This window comes from Sturnira hondurensis, unplaced genomic scaffold (genome assembly GCF_014824575.4).
Source record: "Sturnira hondurensis isolate 20B ecotype Veracruz unplaced genomic scaffold, ASM1482457v3 Scaffold0006301, whole genome shotgun sequence".
Taxonomy (NCBI): domain Eukaryota; kingdom Metazoa; phylum Chordata; class Mammalia; order Chiroptera; family Phyllostomidae; genus Sturnira; species Sturnira hondurensis.
In genome coordinates this window covers 35,901-54,203 of record NW_028078932.1, presented here as the reverse complement: position 1 = coordinate 54,203, position 18,303 = coordinate 35,901, and the positions used below count along the sequence as shown (strand labels likewise).

The 18,303-nt window shown below is 40.9% G+C and overlaps 1 protein-coding gene across 1 annotated transcript in view; it reads left to right on the top strand.

The window, feature by feature from the left end:
- Positions 1 to 11,264: 11,264 nt before the first annotated feature.
- ATP7A (ATPase copper transporting alpha) overlaps positions 11,265 to 18,303 on the top strand; it is a 35,378-nt gene continuing 28,339 nt past the window's right edge. The window contains exons 1-3 of the mRNA XM_037047766.1: positions 11,265 to 11,351; positions 16,224 to 16,300; positions 17,411 to 17,636. Coding sequence (XP_036903661.1) covers positions 11,265 to 11,351; positions 16,224 to 16,300; positions 17,411 to 17,636 — 390 coding nt within the window. The remainder of the gene's footprint in view (positions 11,352 to 16,223; positions 16,301 to 17,410; positions 17,637 to 18,303) is intronic.

Sequence of the window (18,303 nt, the reverse complement as noted above, 5' to 3'; positions counted from 1 at the left end):
ACTTTCAGCCTGTTCTCTATTTCAGTGTCCTTGGTTATATTTTGCTTGCTTCATTGTTTTGTTGTTTAGCTTCCTGTTAAAGGTGAGATCATATGGTATTTGTCCTTCAACAAATTTATGCTGGCTTATTTCACTCAGCATAATGCTTTCCAGTTCCATCCATGATGTTGCAAAAGGTAGGAGGAGCTCCTTCTTTCTTTCTGCAGCATAAAATTCCATTGTGTATATGTACCATAGTTTTTTGATCCATTCTTTACTGATGGGCACCTAGGTTGCTTACAACTCTTGGCTATTGTAAATTGTGCTGCTATGAACATTGGGGTGCATATGTTCTTTGGGATTGCTGTTTTAGGGTTCTTAGGATACAATCCTAGCAGTGGAATTGCTGGGTCAACAGGCAAGTCCAATTGTAGTTTTTTGCGAAAATTCCATACTGTTTTTTTTAAAGATTTTATTTATTTATCTTTAGAGGGGAAGGGAAGGAGAGAGGGAGAGAAACATCAATGTAGGGTTGCTTCTCGTGAGTCCCCTGTCGGGAACTGGCCTGCAACCCAGGCATGTGCCCTGACTGGGAATCGAACTGCAATCGTGTAGTTCGCAGGCCTGCGCTCAGTCCACTGAGCCACACCAGCCAGGGCCATATTGTTTTCAATAATGCTTGTACCAGTCTGCAATCCCACCAACAGTGGACCAGAGTCCCCTTTCCCCACACCCTCTCCAACATTTGTTGTTTATTGCTTTGTTTATGATAGCCATTTTCACCGGTGTAAAGTGGTATCTCATTGTGGTTTTCATTTGCATCTCTCTGATGGCAAGCAGTATTGAGCATCTCTTCATGTGTCTCTGGATTCTCTGTATGTCCTCCTTGGAGAAGTGTCTGTTCAAGTCCTTTCCCCATTTTTTAATTGGGTTAGTTGTATTTTTAGAGTGAAGTTGTGTGAGTTCTTTGTATATTTTGGAGATTAATCCTTTGTCTGAGGTATCATTGGCAAATATGTTTTCCCATACACTTGGTTGTCTTTTTATTTTAATGCTGTTTTCTTTAGCTGCGCAGAAGCCTTTTATTTTGATGAGATCCAATTTGTTTATTCTTTCCTTTATATTCTTTGCTCTGGGAACATATCAGGAAAAATGTTGCTGCGTGAAATATCTGATATTTTCCTGCCAATGTTCTCCTCTAAGACTTTAATGGTGTAAAGGCTTATATTTAAGTCTTTTATCCACCTTGAATTTATTTTTGTGTATGGTGAAAGTTGGTGCTCGAGTTTCATTTTTTTGCATGTAGCTGTCCAGTTCTCCCAACACCATTTGTTGAAAAGGCTATCTTTACCCCATTTTATGTTCCTGCCCCCTTTGTCAAATATTAATTGACTGTAGAGAGTTGGGTTTATTTCTGGGTTCTCTGTTCTGTTCCATTGGTCTATGTGCCTGTTTTTTATGCCAGTACGAGGCTGTTTTCATTACAGTGGCCGTGTAATATAGTTTGATATCAGATACTGTGATCCCTCCTACTTTGTTCTTCTTTCTTAACATTGCAGCTGCTATTTGGGGTCTTTTATGATTCCATATAAATTTTTGAATTGTTTGTTCTATGTCTGTGAAATATGCCATTGGTACTTTAATAGGTATTGCATTGAATCTGTAAATTTCTTTGGGTAGAATGGACATTTTGATGATGTTAATTCTTCCAACCCATGAACATGGTATATGTTTCCATTTGTTTGTGTCTTCCTTGGTTTCTTTCTTCAGTGTTGTGTAGTTTTCTGCATACAGGTCGTTTACCTCCTTGGTTAGGATTATTCCCAGATATTTTATCTTTGTTTTTGCTATAGAGAATGAGATTTTTTTCTTGATTTCTGCTTCTGCTGATTCATTGTTAGTACACAGAAATGCCTTTGATTTCTGGATATTGACTTTGTAACCTGCTGTTTTGCCAAATTCATTTATTAGTTCGAGTAGTTTTTTGGTAGAGTCTATAGGATTTTCCATGTACACTATCATGTCATCTGCAAACAATGCCAGTTTTGTTTCCTCCTTTCCAATTTGGATGCCTTTTATTTCCTTTTCTTGTCTGATTGCTGTGGCTAGAACTTCCAATACTATATTAAATAGAAGTGGTGAAAGTGGACAACCTTGTCTTGTTCCTGATCTTAGTGGAAAAGCTTTGAGTTTTTGCCCATTGAGTATGATGTTGGTTGTAGGTCTTTCATATATGGCCTTTATTATATTGAGGAGTGCTCCCTCTATTCCCATTTTTCTGAGTACCTTTATATAAATGGGTGTTGTACCTTATCAAAAGCTTTTTCCGCATCTATTGATATGACCATGTGGTTTTTGTCCTTGCTTTTGTTTATGTGGTGTATTACATTTACGGATTTGCAGATATTGAACCATCCTTGCATCCGTGGGATGAATCCCACTTGATCATGGTGTATGATCTTTTTGACGTATTGTTGGATGCGATTTGCCAATATTTTGTTGAGGATTTTAGCATCTATGCTCATTAGCGATATTGGCCTGAAGTTTTCTTTCTTTGTTGTGTCTCTATCTGGTTTTGGAATTAGGATGATGCTGGCTTCATAAAAAGAGTTGGGGAGTTTCCCATCATTTTGGATTTTTTGGAATAGTCTGTGAAGAATAGGGGTTAGCTCTTCCTTAAATGCTTTGTACAATTCTCCTGTGAAACCATCTGTTCCATGGCTTTTGTGTGATGGGAGTTTTTTGATTATTGCTTCAATTTCATCTGCTGTTATTGGTCTGTTCAGGCTTTCTACTTCTTCTTCATTGAGTTTTGGAAGATTATAATTTTCTAGAAATTTGTCCGTTTCACCTAGGTTTTCAAATTTCTTGGTATACAGTTCTTCATAATAATTTCTTACAATCCCTTCTATTTCTGTGGTATCAGTTGTAATCTCTCCTCTTTCATTTCTGATTGTGTTTATTTGGGTCCTGTCTCTTCTTTTCTTGATGAGCCTACTTAAAGGCTTGTCTATTTTGTTTATCTTTTCAAAAAACCAACTCCTGGATTCATTGATCCTTAGAATTGTGCTTTTAGTCTCTATGTCATTTAATTCTGCTCTGATCTTGGTTATTTCTTTCCTTCTACTTGCTCTGGGCTGTCTTTGTTGTTGTTCTTCGAGTTCTTGCAGGCGTCGGGTTAGGTTGTTTGTTTGAAATGTTTCTATTTTCTTTAGGTAAGCCTGTATTGCTATGAACTTCCCTCTCAGGACTGCCTTGGCCGTGTCCCATAAGTTTTGGGTTGTTGTGATTTCATTTTCATTTGTTTCCAGAAACTTTTCGATTTCTTCCCTAATTTCAATCTTGACCCATTCGTTTTTTAATAGCATACCATTCAGTCTCCATGCTTTTGGGTGCATTGGATTTTTTCCTGTGGGGTTGGTTTCTAGTTTCAGTCCCTTGTGGTAAGAGAAAATGCTTGGTATGATTTCAATTTTCTTGAATTTGTTGAGGCTCGTTTTGTGTCCTATCATGTGGTCTATCTTTGAAAATGTTCCATGTACATTTGAAAAGAATGTGTATTTAGCTTCTTTGGGATGAAGGGTTCTATATGTATCAGTCAAGTCCATTTCATCTAGGGTGTTGTTTAGTGCAGCTATATCTTTGTCGATATTTTGTTTGGAAGACCTGTCCATTTTTGACAGTGGGGTGTTAAAATCCCTTACTATATTTGTGTTGCTGTCAATATCTTTCTTGAAGTCTTCTAGCATTTTTCTTATATATTTGGGTGCTCCTATGTTCGGTGCATATATACCTATGATGCTAATGTCTTCTTGGTGGACTCTTCTGTTGAGTATTATGAAGTGACCTTCTGGGTCTCTCTTTATGGCCCTTTTTTTGAAGTCTATTTTGTCTGATATTAGAATTGCTACCCTGGCTTTTTTTTCTTGTCCATTTCGTTGGAAAATTTGTTTCCAGCCTTTCACTTTTATTCTGTGATGGTCTTTTGTCCTGAGGTGGGTCTCCTGTAGGCAGCATATGTGTGGGTCATGCTTTCTTATCCATTCAGCTATTCTATGTCTTTTGATGGGAGCATTTAATCCATTTACTTTTAAGGTTATTATTGATAGATACATATTCATTGCCATTTTTGTACCAGAGTTCCTCTCTGTCTCTCTCTTTTCCTTCCTTTCCTTAAAGCAGTGCTTTTAGTATTTCTTGTAGAGCTGGTTTGGTGGAGGCATATTCTTTTAGACTTCTTTTGTCTTGGAAGCTCTTTATTTGGCCTTCTATCTTGATTGAGAGCCTTGCTGGGTAAAGTAGCCTTGTTGTAGGCCTCTGGTTCTCATTACTTGAAATATTTCTTGCCATTCTCTTCTTGCTTGGAGTGTTTCCATTGAGAAGTCAGTAGCTAATCTTATTGGGGCTCCCTTGTATGTTACTTCCTTTTTCTCCCTTGCTGCCTTTAAGATTCTCTCTTCGTCTTGGAATTTTCCCATTTTAATGATGATGTGTCTTGAAGTGGGCCTCTTTGGGTTCCTCTTGAATGGGACTCTCTGTGATTCCTGGATTCTGGTAACTTTTTCTCATCAAATTAGGAAAATTTTCCATCATTACTCTTTCAAATAGGTTTTCTATCCGTTGTTCTTCTTCTTCTCCTTCTGGTCTTCCTATTATTCGGATATTATTACGTTTAATATTATCTTGCATTTCTCTTAATCCCTTTTCATTCTTTTTGAGCCTCTTTTCCCTTTCTTGCTCTTTCTGGGAGGTTCTTTCTACTGTGTCCTCCAACTCGCTGATCCAATCTTCTGCCTCATTGATCCTGCTTTTCATTCCTTCTACTGTGTTCTTCAGTTCCGAAATTGTATTCTTCATTTCCTCTTGGCCTTTGCTGATAGTTTCTATTTCCTTTTTCATGTTGATACAGTTTGCGGAGACCTCATTGTAGCTCCTCTCTAGTTTCTGGCAGCTCCCCTCTAGTTTCTGGTAGCTCATTGTGAGCTCTTTGAATTTTCTGATAACTAGTGCTTTGAATTCAATATCTGATAGCTGACTTGCCTCTTTCATCTGACATTATTTCTGAGACTTCAACCTTTTCTTTAATTTGGGCATTGTTTCTTTTTCTTCCCATTGCTTATGAGACTCTTCTTGTTAGCTTCAGCTTCTTAAATTGATCTGTTCTGACTCCCTGGGTTTATGGTGTGAACTTCTGTGGTAGAATACCTGTGAAATTCAGTGGTGCAGTCTCCTGCAGGTATCTTGATGTTCTCCGCTTCCACCTACTCCTTCCTTTGTGTGTGTGTGATCAGTTGGAGGGGGAGGCAAAATGGTTTATAACAGCAGGAGAGTACTTTATGATATTTACAATCACAGCTGGTACAGAAGAGATAGAAGATCTTTAGGCTATATATTGTGTTAACTGTAATCTTCAACCCAATTTGCCACTTTTAAGAAAGGATAGACCAAAGATAAGTCTCTTGTTGGGGAGGGAAGTCTTGTGAGTTCTATCTAGAAAGGAGTGAGGTTGCGGGTGGTCAGATTTTGAGGTAAGGTGAGAGTAAAGAATAGTAAATAGACGTAGCGTGTGAGCAAGTAGAGTTAATCACTACAGTAATAGAATTCAGGAACCTGTAAAGTGGGCTAAGACCCAAGAGATGTGTTTTGAAGTATTTACAGTGGTATAGAAAGCAACAAACAAACATAAAAAAAGGGCAAGAGAGCCCTGGCTGGTGTAGCTCAGTGGATTGAGCGCGGGCCTGTGAATCGCAGGATCGAGGTTCGATTCCCAGTCAGGGCACATGCCTGGGTTGCAGGCCAGTTGCCATTTCCCAGTTCCTGGTTCCCGGCAGGGGATGCATGAGAAGTAACCATACATTGATATTTCTCTCTCTCTCTCTCTCCTTCTCTTCCCCTCTAAGATAAATAAATAAAATCTTTTTAAAAAAAGGGCAAGAGAAGTGAGGAAAAAGCAGTAAGTTTGGGGTGAAAGGAAGAAGGAAACAGGAAAAAAGAAAGGAGAGGAACAGAGTAGTGAAAGATACAGCAACAATAAAATAAAAAAAATAATATGATTACTGAAAAAAAGTTTTAAAAAAAGTAAAAAAAAAAGTTTAAAAAAGTTAAAAAAAAACACTCCTCACTTGTTGGTTTCAAACTGTCCAATCCAGTTTTTCTGGTTTTGGCAGGACCCCTCTGTGGGCTGGGTGGCAGGCCCAGGCGTAAACCCACCCACCAGCCAGGCTATCGAACTGGGGTGGGAGGGCCCGCCCATCCGACAGGCTGCCTGGGTCCCACGGAATCTGGTACTGGTCCTTCCCAGTCCTGTGGCTGAGTGAGAAGCAAGTCAAGCTCCCTTCATAGGAGAACACCTCAGTCCACTTTCCAGTAAAAACTTCTCCAGAAAGCGTGCCTCTCAGCCCAGCCCAATCCCCAACCTAACTGGTTAGGACAATGCTCCTCTCAAATTTCCTGGGCTGGCAGGCTGGTGGGCTGGCGACCACAGAGATTGCAACTGAACACGGCCCCCTGTCCTTGCCACCCTCCCTGCACACCTAGGCAGACAGGTCTCTGCCACTCAGTCCCGCCTAGATGGTGAGGGAGGGAGCCAGCTCTTCCAAGGACCCCGCAGCTGGCCCAATGCTCCACTGGGTGCTGGGCTCCCTGTGAGTCCTCCGTGGCACTGGCCGAAGACGGAAGCCTCTACACCCCTAAGGTGGCGGCAGCGGAGGCTCGGAGGCGTTTTGGGCTGGCCTAGGGCAGCCGGCCCTGCTGCTGCTGCTTTTGTGTTTGCTCACAGGTGCTGGGCTCCCGCTGAGTCCTCTGTGACAGATACCCTGACGCTGGCCATAGACAGAAGCCTCTGGGCCCGGGAAGCTGTGACAGCAGCAGCTCCAAGGTCTTTATGCACCGGCCAATGGCTGCCTTCTCGCCACCGCAGCCGCGGCCCTTGACTGTACTCAGGGTTGCCGGGCTCCCGATGAGTTCTCAGAGGCAGACGCCCCTGTCACTGGGCACAGATGGAAGGAACCCTCTGGGCTCCGACTGCTGCAGCAGCCGCGGCTCCGAGGTCTTTTCGCGCCGGCCAATGGCTGTTGCCGGCCTGGCCGCCTCCATCCTTATTTGCGTCCCTGAGACCCCAACCACCTGTAGCTGTCTGGTTCGTCACTATCTCTGGTCTCTTATTTTCATAAATGCTGGGGAATTGTTGGTTGGGGAATTGACTGTGCTGTTCTTCAATAAATCTGCCAGGATTTTCTCCCAGAGGTACGAGAACTGGAGTCGCTCCGTCCTACTCCGCCGCCATTTTCCTCTCTTAAAATATTATTTAAAATGTGTAAGGTTCCTACAGAACAGTCATGAGACACAGAAAAGGCAAAATGGCTAAAGTAAACACAACCACATAAATGACATTGAATGTGAATACATTAAACAATACAGTTAGAAGGTAGATATGCTGCCCTGGCCACTGTGGCTTTGGTTGGGCCTTGTCCCGGAAATGAAGGATTGCAGGTTCAATTCCTGGTCAGGGCACACACCTGGGTTGCAGGTTTGGTTTGTGTTGGGGGCATGTGTGAAGGGTACCAATCAGTATTTTTTTTTGCACTCATATTTTTCTGTGTCTCCTTCTCCTTCCCTTCCCCTCTCTGTAAAAATAAATTGAAAAAATTACACTCTTCCCCCAATATTATTTATGAATTTTGCATTCCTTCTATATTGATTGCAAGTGTTAGTTTACTCAAATACTCAATACCTATATATACCTATGTTTTCTGGGTTCTTTATTGTTTTGGTGAAATATTTTAACAAGTCTGCTGCTAAACTTACTGTTTTAACTATTATAACTTTGTAGAATGCGCTAATATCTAATAGGGCAAATTGTTCCTCATTGTTAGTTTAAAATTCCTTGGTGTATGGAGTACATTTTCTCTTGTTGGTAAATTTAAGTGTTTAAGTGTTGATAGTTTTCTTCATGTCTCTAAATAATATTTGTTCCTTGATATTTCAATTTAAGGAATTGTTCCCTGACATATCAGCATTGGATAAGAGGATTTAACTTTTCCCTCCTGTCTTCTTTCTCACACCACACACAAAAGCCTTCCGAACTGCCATCCTCCCCATGAACTCTTTGCCCTTCCAAGCACCATCTTCTCTTCATCTCTTCACAACCCAGCCTGGTGGAAAACGTGTCTGCCCTCTTCCTCCTGGTGCACTAACTCAAACCATGCCAAATGTATTACTGTCTCCTCTTGACTCCCCAATGAGACAGTTCTGTTCAGACTCCCCACTGAGACTGTTGTGTTCAAAGCCAATAGATGTCTGTGCTGCTAAAACCAGTATTTCTGCTTTTACTTCAGTTCTGTGCACCATTAGATACAGTTCCCTCCTTCAAATAGTCACACTTGGACTTTTGTGATCCATCTCTGGCACCCAGTTTCCTGGTTCCCCTGCTATATTTCTGAACATCTATCTTCATTTCCGTGTGGGGAGCCCCCACCTCTCATATTTTAGAATCCTAGAGGTCCTCAAAGTTCAGGTCTTGAATCCCTTCTCCATATTCTTAACTTAGGTGGCTCACTCAATCCTATGGCTTCCTTTTACTTTTAAAGAAAATGTATTAAAACTTACTATATTCTAACGGTAGTTAATGAAAGTTATTAACTCTGAATATTTCACTTAGAAAACCTTAAATTCCTAGAGATAGTTCAATCTCTCCAGACAGTGATGCTATTTAACAGAAAATAAAAGGTGTGGTTCTTTTCCCTTGAGGTATAGACAGGCACATGTCATACATACTTTCTGAATACACTTATGTAATTGAAGCAATCATTTTGGATACTTCTGTTAAACTGTACCAGAAATAAAGACCCTTGAAAACTCCAGAATTTCAATATTACTCATCTTACAAATATTTTAAAAACTACTTTAAGAACTAACATTTTGTTCTGTTGAATAAATGATGCCATGTAAGAGAACTTTCAAGTATTTACTGTGAAGAAAGTGGTAATAGTTTTCTTGGACAAAGAAGTCAATGAATTATTCTAAAGAAAATGCAAATCATTATCAATGACTTAACTAGCAGAAAATAAGACAGTAGAGAGTTGGTTTCCATTTAGTTGGATTTATTTATGTGCTCATTTTCTCCATCCAGTTAGTCTCACAGATTGACCCAAATTATGTCCCACAGCTCCATGATAAATCAGTATAAGTTGCTTCAGTTTTAGGAATTTCAGTTTTGGCTTTTGGCATTCACTGATCTTCAGTATCGGAGAGCAGAAGAGTTTTTCTTATTGCTGCCATCACCGCATTCTTTACTTTAATCATTACTGGTAGATCTGGTGGAGTCTGCCTGAAGGTAGCATTCACTGGAGCTGGTGCAGATGGGGTCACTGACAGACCTGGTGAGCTTAATGGGCAAGAAGGTGATTGTACGAGGGGAGACAAAGACTGTAGGGTGAAAGATTTTGCTGACTGCACACTTGAAGAGTTTTGTTGGGGTGGAATCGAACGCCTTGTCGATTGTGCCCCTGAAGAAGACCTTTGTGACTGAGCAGCTAAAGGTCTTGATGGCTGCGCCTCTGAACATCTTGCCCGTCTGGCGTCTGAACTTCTTGTGGGTGGGGAAAGTGAATTTCTTGGTGATGGGATCCAAGATCTTGATGTTTGTGGACACGAAGAGATTGATGAGAGTGGACTTGGATTTTGTGGCCTTGGTGATTTTGGCAATAGTGTATCCGGATATCTGTATGGTGGAATACGATAGCTCCATGATGGTGAAAGTGAAGATCTTGGCGAGGATGGAATTGAAGACTTTGATAATTTGGTAACTGAAGCAGTTGATGATTGTACAGCAGATGCAGGGCAACTGAGATGTGCAACTGTGGCCCTCATTTGAACAGTAGGGGAGGTGACTGCAGAAGAAGAGAGAGGTGGAGGCATGCCCTGATATTCAGCTTGTGCGTGCAGATCATCTGTTGTCAGTTCGTAATACAGAAAAGGTTCTGGTGCCAGAGTGGAGAAGTGCCCTTTAGGTGGAGTAACTGGAACAGCTCCATCAGGAGCACCTGGGAGGCAAGCAGCAGGAGATGTTGCTGCTGGGGTTCCCAAAACAGGTGACGGAAGTTGAGTTGAGAGTTCTATGCTTGAGGAAGGAGTTTCCACCTTGGAAGCTTTTAATGCAGCTAACCAATCAGCCGGCAATGCCGGTGCTGAGGCTGGAGCTGTAGGGCTCACAAACGCCTTTGTTTTAGGCCGAGTTCGAGGTGGGGGTTTCACTTCTTCTCCCCTTCCAGTTCCGTATCTAACGTATGTAACTGAATTTTTCACCTCTCTGGATCCATGCATTCGCAGATAGTGAGAGGTGGATATTGCGTTTTCTACAGCTCTGGTTACAAGCTTATTGATTTCCCATGGTGGGAAACTGGAAAATGAGGAACTTTCATCTGGTCGATTCACACGTGAACGAGAGGCCTCACTGCAAGCAGCTGGGCCACGGTGCACCGAAAGGTGGTCTTCCATCCGTTGAGTCCGAGGCCCACTTGCTGGTTTATTGGGATGATCTTTGTGCCGCTTTTGCTTGCGCTTTGCCCCCTTTTCTTCTTCACTCTCAAGGACAGTCTTTTCTTTATGAAGTTCAAAGCAGCATGAAGCATCAGGAGACACTTCCAAACCTCCCGTATGATCTGGGCAGAAAGGAAAAGACCTGTTCATAGGTAATGTCAGTACCTGAGAATCCTGCCTTTCACACATTTTAACAGGTACTTGCTTGGAGGAGTATACCTGCTGTGTTTGAATAGTCGTACTGTGAAACATCTTTGATTCTGTAGTTTCCAAGGACAGTTCTCCAATTTGATCTTCGTAGGTAACAGTATTTGTCTTCTGGATTACTTGTTCTTCCAAAACTGTAACTCTGAAAGAGAGCCTGTCAGCCTCCTCGAATATTTCATCAATTATATCTACAGCACGTTTACTCAGAGTATTTACTCGTGTAACTATATTGTCTAAGGACATCTGGATTATCTCAACTAACTCCTCTTTAGTTTTTGTGGCTATCTCCAATGTATCTGGATCCCCTTCATCTTCCTGTTCATTTGACGACATTTTAAATATTTTAGTTCAGTACAGATGTTGAGGCACTTCCACTTGACCCCATTTTATTCATCCATACCTTTTCTTAGGCCCCCTCTGAGCTCTGTCTATTTTTCAGCCTCACAGGCACCATGTGATTCTGGCAGAGGCTGCTCTGATCTGAGAGAAGTCTCTGCCTCCAGCAGTAACCCAGCAACCAAGCTCCGTGTCATAATCCCATGGCTGCGCCAGCTGTGATTGGACAGTGCCTCCCAGTCATCACCATGCCCCCTGCCCTGCTGTCTGCTGGCAGAGGTTTCTCAAAGGTGGAGAGAGACTAGCAGGAGAGGAAGTCACAAAGTGATTAGTAAATTCTCACTTACTGTTTCTCAAGGGTGACCCTGGATTGGAGACCAAATTTGCTGTGACTTCCAGCTTTTCTGACCTCAAGTAATACCTGTCTGCATCTGATTCCAAATTATCTTCCAGTTGAGATGTCTCTTCTAAGCTCCACTTGGATATCACACGGCTTTCTCAAACTGGTATTTAAAATTTTTTGACAAAAAGCTATACATAATTAATGTATACTACTTTATAAATTTGGAGATAAGTATATACCTACAAAACCATCACCTCAATCTATGCCATGAACCTATCTATCACCTTCCAAATTTCTTCCTGCTCTATTAGTATTTATCATCATCATCATCTTTTGATAAAAACACTCCATAAGATCTACGTTCTTAGTAATTTTTTTCTTTATTTTCTTGTTTAGCTGTTACAGTTCCCCCTGCATTTTCTCTTCTTTTCCCATCTCCACCCAGCTTCAGCCCCCCTCCCCTCTGGACATCACCTCACCATTGTCTGTGTCTGTGGGTTATGCATACCTGTCCTTTAGTTCATCCCCTCTCCTTGTATTTAGTCCCCCCTCTGCCTCCCCTCTGACAGCTGTCAGTCTGTTCCATGTATCCATGTCTCTGTCTCTATTTCGTTCATCACTTTATTTTGTTCATTAGATTCCACATGTAAGTGAGATCATACAGTACCTGTTTTTCTCTGACTGGCTTATTTCAATTAGCATAATGCTCACCAGGTCCATCCATGCTGTTGCTCAGACTAAGATTTCTTTGTCTAAAAATATATTTTACTTATTTATTTTTAGGGAGAGGATAAGGGAGGGAGAAAGAGAGGGAGAGAAACATAAATGTGTGGTTACCTCTCACACGCCCCTTACTGGGACCTGGCTCACAGCCCAGGCAGGTGCCCTGACTGGGAATCAAACTGGCGACTCTTTGGTTTGCAGCCCATGCTCAGTCCACTGAGATACACCAGCCAGGGCAGATGTCCTTTTTTCTAATATTATTGTTCAGTTACAGTTGTCCCAACGTTCCCCCATTGCTCTTCCTTGTCCCACCCAACCACCCCCCCACACACTCCCACAGTCAGTCCCTATACCACTGTCCATGTCCATGGGTCCTTTATACATGTTCCTTGACTTGACCCTTTTTCTTCTTTTTCCTGTTATCCGCCTCCCCAGTGCCCTCTGGTGCCTGTAGTCTGTACCTTGTTTCCATGCCTCTGCTTCTACTTTGTTCATTTGTTTGTTCTGTTGATTAGGTTCCACTTCTAGGTGAAATCATACATATGGTATTTGCCCCTCCACTGCCTGGCTTATTTCACTCAGCAGAATGCTCTCCAGTTCCATCTATGGTGTTGAGAAGGGTAGGCGCTCCTTTCTTTCTGCTGCATAGAATTCCATGGTGTAAAGGTACCACTCATTAACAGATGGGCACTTAGGCTGTTTCCGGAACTTGGCTGTTGTAAATAACACTGCTGTGAACCTTGGGGTGCATAGGTTCTTTTGAATTGGTGATTCAGCATTCTAGGGTATAATCCCAGCAGTGGAATGGCTGGGTAAAAGGCAGGTCCACCTTCAGGTTTCTGAGGAAATTCCATTCTGTTTTCTACAGTGGCTGCACAAATCTGCATTCCCACCAGTAGTGCACTGGGGTTCCCTTTTTTCTTCATCCTCTGCAACACTTGTTTGTTGGTTGATTGATGGCCATTCTGACAGTTGTGAAGTGGTATCTCATCGTGGTTTTAATTTGCATCTGTCTGATGGCTAGTGATGCTGAGCATCCTTTCATATGTCTCTGGGCCCTCAGTATGTGCTCCTTGGACAAGTGTCTATTCAGGTCCTTTGCCCATTATTTATTTGGGTTGTTTGGCTTCCTAGTGTTGAGTCATATGAGCTCCTTATGTATTTTGGAGATCAAATCCTTGTCCAAGGTATCACTGCTAAATATGTTTTCCCAAACGGTTGGTTCCCTTTGATTTTGGTAATGTTTTCTGTAGCTGTGCAGATGCCTTTTAATTTAATGTAATTCTATTTGTTTATTCTCCTTAGATCCCTTGCCCTGGGAGATATATCAGCAAACATACTGCTGTTGGTATATGTGAAATTTTTCTGCCCATGTTTCCTCTATTTCTTTTATGGTGTCATGGCTTACATTTAAATCTTGTACTCATCTTGAGTTTATTTCTGTGTATGGTGTAAGTTGGTGGTGTAATTTCTTTTTGTTTTGCATGTACCTGTCCCTATCTCCCACCAACATTTATTGAAAAGGGTATTTTTATTCCATTTTATGGTCCTGTCTCCTTTGTCAAATATTGACTGTAGAGACGTGGGTTTCTTTCTGGGCTCTCTATTCTGTTCCACTGGTCTATGTGCCTGTTTTTCTGCCAGTACCAGGCTGCTTTAATTACAACGGCCTTGTAATACAATTTTATAACAGGTGTTGTGATCCCTCCTACTTTGTTCTTCTTTCTCAAAATTGCTGTGGCTATTTGGGGTTGTTTATGGTTCCACGTAAATTTTTGAGATGTGCCCTGGCTGGCATAGCTCAGTGGATTGAGCACAGGCCTAGGAATCGAGCACAAACCAAGGAATTGAGGTTTGATTCCCAGTCAGGGCACATACCTGGGTTGCAGGCCAGTTCCCAGCAGGGGACACACGAGAGGCAACCATACATTGATATTTCTCTCCCTCTTCCCTTCCCTTCGCCTCCAAAGATAAATAAATAAAAATCTTTAAAAATTTTTTGAGATGTTTGTTCTACATATGTGAAATATGTTATTGGTGTTTTAACAGGGATTGTGTTGAATTTATAAATTGCTTTGGGTAGTATGGACATTTTGATGATGTTAATTCTTATAATCTATGAACATGGTACATGCTTCCATTTATTTATGTCTTCTGTAATTTCTTTCTTCAGTGTTGTGTGGTTTTCTGAGCACAGGTCTTTTACCTCCTTGGTTGGTTTCTTCCTAGGCACCGTATTCTTCAGACTCTCAGATGCACCCCCACCCCATTTGGGAGGAATAATGGTTGTTAATGCTGCCAATGAGTTCTGTTTACATTTACATTGGTGAAATATTATGTTATTTATGTTATTAAATATTTTTCCACTTTTTTGGCTTCAATTTTTTCCCCTATTTTCCTCCTCTAAAACCCAAGTGTGTATTATGGTGTGAAAAATATGGGTACTTTGTTTTCCTTGTTGCTATAGTAAATGGGATTTTTCCCCTGGTTTCTGTTTCTAATATTTCATTGTTGGTGTACAGAAATGCCTTCAATTTCTGAATATTGACTTTGTATCCCATTATTTTGCCAAATGCACTTATTTGGTTGAGTAGTTATTTGGCAGAGTCCATAGGGTTTTCTATGTGCACTATCATGTCATTTGCAAATAATGACAGTTTTACAGTTTTAAAATGCATCCTTTCCAATTTGGATGCATTTTATTTCTTTTTTTTTTTTCTGATCACTGTGGCTAGGACTTCCAATACTACATTGAATAGAAGTGATGAAAGCAGACATCCTTGTCTTGTTCCTGATCTTAGTCAGAAAGCTTTTAATTTTTCCCATGCCCATTGAATATGATGTTGGCTGTAGTTTCTTTTATATGGCATTTATTATGTTGAGGTATGCTCCCTTCAGTCCCACTTTGCTGAGGGATTTTTATCATACATAGATAGTGTTTTTCCCATGCTTTTCCACATCTGTTGATATGATCATGTGATTTTTGTCTTTCCTTTTGTTTATGTGATGTATTACGTTTACTGATTTGCAACTATTGAACCATCCTTGCATCCCTGGTATGAATCCCACCTGATCACGGTATATGATCTTTTTAATGTATTGCTGGATGTGGTTTGCCAATATTTTGTTGAGGATTTTAGTGTCTATGTTCATCAGTGATATTGTCCTGTGGTTTTCTTTGTTGTGTCTTTGGTTTGGTGATTTGGATGATGCTGGCTTCATAAAAAGAGTTTGGGAGTCTTCCCTCTTCTTGGAGTTTTTTGTAACAGTTTGAGAAGGATAGGAGGTTAGCTCATCCTTAAATGTTTTGTAAAATTCTCCTGTGAAGCCACCCAGTCCAGGGCTTTTGTGTGCCATGAGTTTTTTGATTACTGTTTCCATTTTACTATCTGTTATGGTCTGTTCAGGCTTTCTGTTTCTTCTTCATTCAGTTCTGGAAAGCTATATATTTCTAGAAATTTGTCCATTTCACCCAGGTTTTCAAATTTCTTGATATATAGATGTTTATAGTAATTTTCTGCATCCTTTGTATTCCTGTGATGTCAGTTATAATTTATACTCTTTCATTTCTGATTTTATTTATTTCAGTTCTCTTTTTTTTCTTGATGAGTCTGGTTAAAGGCTTGTTGATTTTGTTTATCTTTCCAAAGAACCAGCTTCTGGATTTATTGATCCTTTGAACTGTTCTTTTAGTCTCTATACCATTTAATTCTGCTCTGATCTTGATTATTTCCTTTTTTCTACTTGGTCTGGGCTTTGTTTATTGTGATTTCTTCATTTTTTTTCAAGAGATTTAATTTATTCCTAGAGACAGGGGAAGGGAGGGAGGAATAGCAGGAGAGAGACATCAATGTGAAAGACTAACACCAATCGGTTGCCTCTCATGCATGCCCCGACCAGGTATTGAACTCACAAGCCAAGCATGTGCCTGACCAGGAATTGAACTGGCGGCCCTTCACCCTGTGGGATGTTGCCCAAGCAATTGAGCCACACTGGTCAGGGCTGAACTGTTCTTAATGACAATACCATGGCTTAGTATTTCTTCACATATTTATACTTTCAGTGAAATAATTGTTTTCTCGTGGATTTCTTGCAGAACTTGGGTTTCGAGGCATCTTTGGTGAAGAAGGATCGGTCAGCAAGCCACCTAGACCATAAACGAGAGATAAGACAGTAAGTACTTTTGGAGTGTCAGTGAAANGGATGTTGGAACGTTTAAAGATGTCCTGGAGGTTCCTAAGCCTCTCCTCATTTTTTTGAATTCTCATTTCTTCATTCCTTTCTGGTTGGATGTTTCGTTCTTCCTTCTGGTCCATTCCATTGATTTGAGTCCCAGTTTCCTTTCCATCGCTATTGGTTTCCTGGACATCTCCCTTCATTTCAATTAGTTTAGCCTTCATATGTTTCTCTAATTTGTGACTATAATCCACCAGTTCTGTGAGCATCCTGATAAACAGTGTCTTGAATTGTGCTTCTGAGAGTCTGGCAATTTCTTGGTCGCTTAGAGTTATTGGCTCTGGGACTTTGAGTTCTTTTTGCGCCATCTTTTGGGCTGTCCATGCCTGTTCCATAGCAGGATCGGAGCCCTAAGGTGTTCACTAGAGCAGGGCAACTAAGTCGCTGGGTTGTGACTTTGTATGTGGGGGCGGGGTCTAAGAGGAACAATGGAGTCCCACCTGTCGCCTGCCGCCTGCCGCCTGCAGCCTGCTGCTGCAGCCCCCACAGGTGGGGCAGCTGCCACCATCACTGGGCCCACGCGTTTCATACCACTGCACGCGAGTGTGCCACCGCCGTCAGCCCTTGCCCCCTGGGGCCTGTGGGGTCCATCTCACTGTGCGCGAATGTGCGACCGAGGTCAGTCTGCCCCGCACCCCAACTGGTTCTGGGCTGCCTGCGCACCTGGATCGGGGGACCTGCCCTGCCCGACCCTGCTCGCTGCTGGCTCCGCCCCTCTTACCGTCCCTGTTGACCGGTTAAATGTAGTTGGACTCCCGTATAATTCAATTTTCTGTCCTTTGGCTGTGTCCTTGTTCTCCAAACCTTAGTTGTATTCAAACTTGGTTGTGGGAGAAGGCACAGTGTTTCCACCTATGCCTCCATCTTGGTGGAAGTCTGAAAAATACATTTTGACTCCTTTTTAGAAATTTAACATCCTGTGAGTGTGTGAGTTTTTACAATAGCCTCCTTAGACTTGGGTGTGTGGTCATAACTTGTGTTTACCTTTGATACGTAGACTCTTTAAGCATTAGGTACTTTACTAAAATGATTTTTTTTCTGTATAAGATGGAGACGGTCCTTCCTTGTGAGCCTGTTTTTCTGTATTCCTGTCATGGGGCTGATGATCTATATGATGGTTGTGGACCACCATCTTGCAACCCTTCACCATAATCAGAACATGAGTCAAGAAGAAATGGTCAATATTCATTCTTCTATGTTCCTGGAGCGCCAGATCCTGCCAGGATTGTCCATTATGAATTTGCTTTCCTTTATATTGTGTGTACCTGTGCAGGCAAGTGAACTATTAACAAGTCTATTTGTTAATAATTTTAATAAACTCCATATTAACACAAATAGAATCACTCAAAGGAAAATACGAAAACTAAATAAACATTTACATGGAGTGGCCTGTAAATGTGGCCTTTATTTGTTAATAATGAGAAATAGCTAAGACGTGGCAGGCAAGACTATTTTCAGTTGGAAAGCAGATGTTAGCCAGAAGCTGGTCATTTTATGCTGAATGTTTTACAAAAATAATATTAAACTGTGTAGTTAGTTAAAGTAGATAGTAAATTCCACTTAACCCCTAAAGATATTATTTAATGACAAAGCAGACAATAAGAGTTTAATTTGTATTTAGATATGAATTTGGTGTTTATATCTGCTATTATATATAACTTTATCTTTAAAATTATACCACAATACATTTTATTTATATGTTTAATATTTTAAGTGAATTCAATTTCTAGTAATGATATTAAATGTATTTAATATCTTTATTAATTTATTGTAGAAAATTAAATAATTGTGGTAATTATTTTATTATTACTTACATTGCTTTCCCCCGGCAGTTAAATTTATTGCTTTATGTATGTTTTCAAAACTTCTTTTGAGATAAACCCTTATTGTAGAACACTTCCATGTGAGAAATATATCTCTTTTTCTGATTCTTGTAAAAT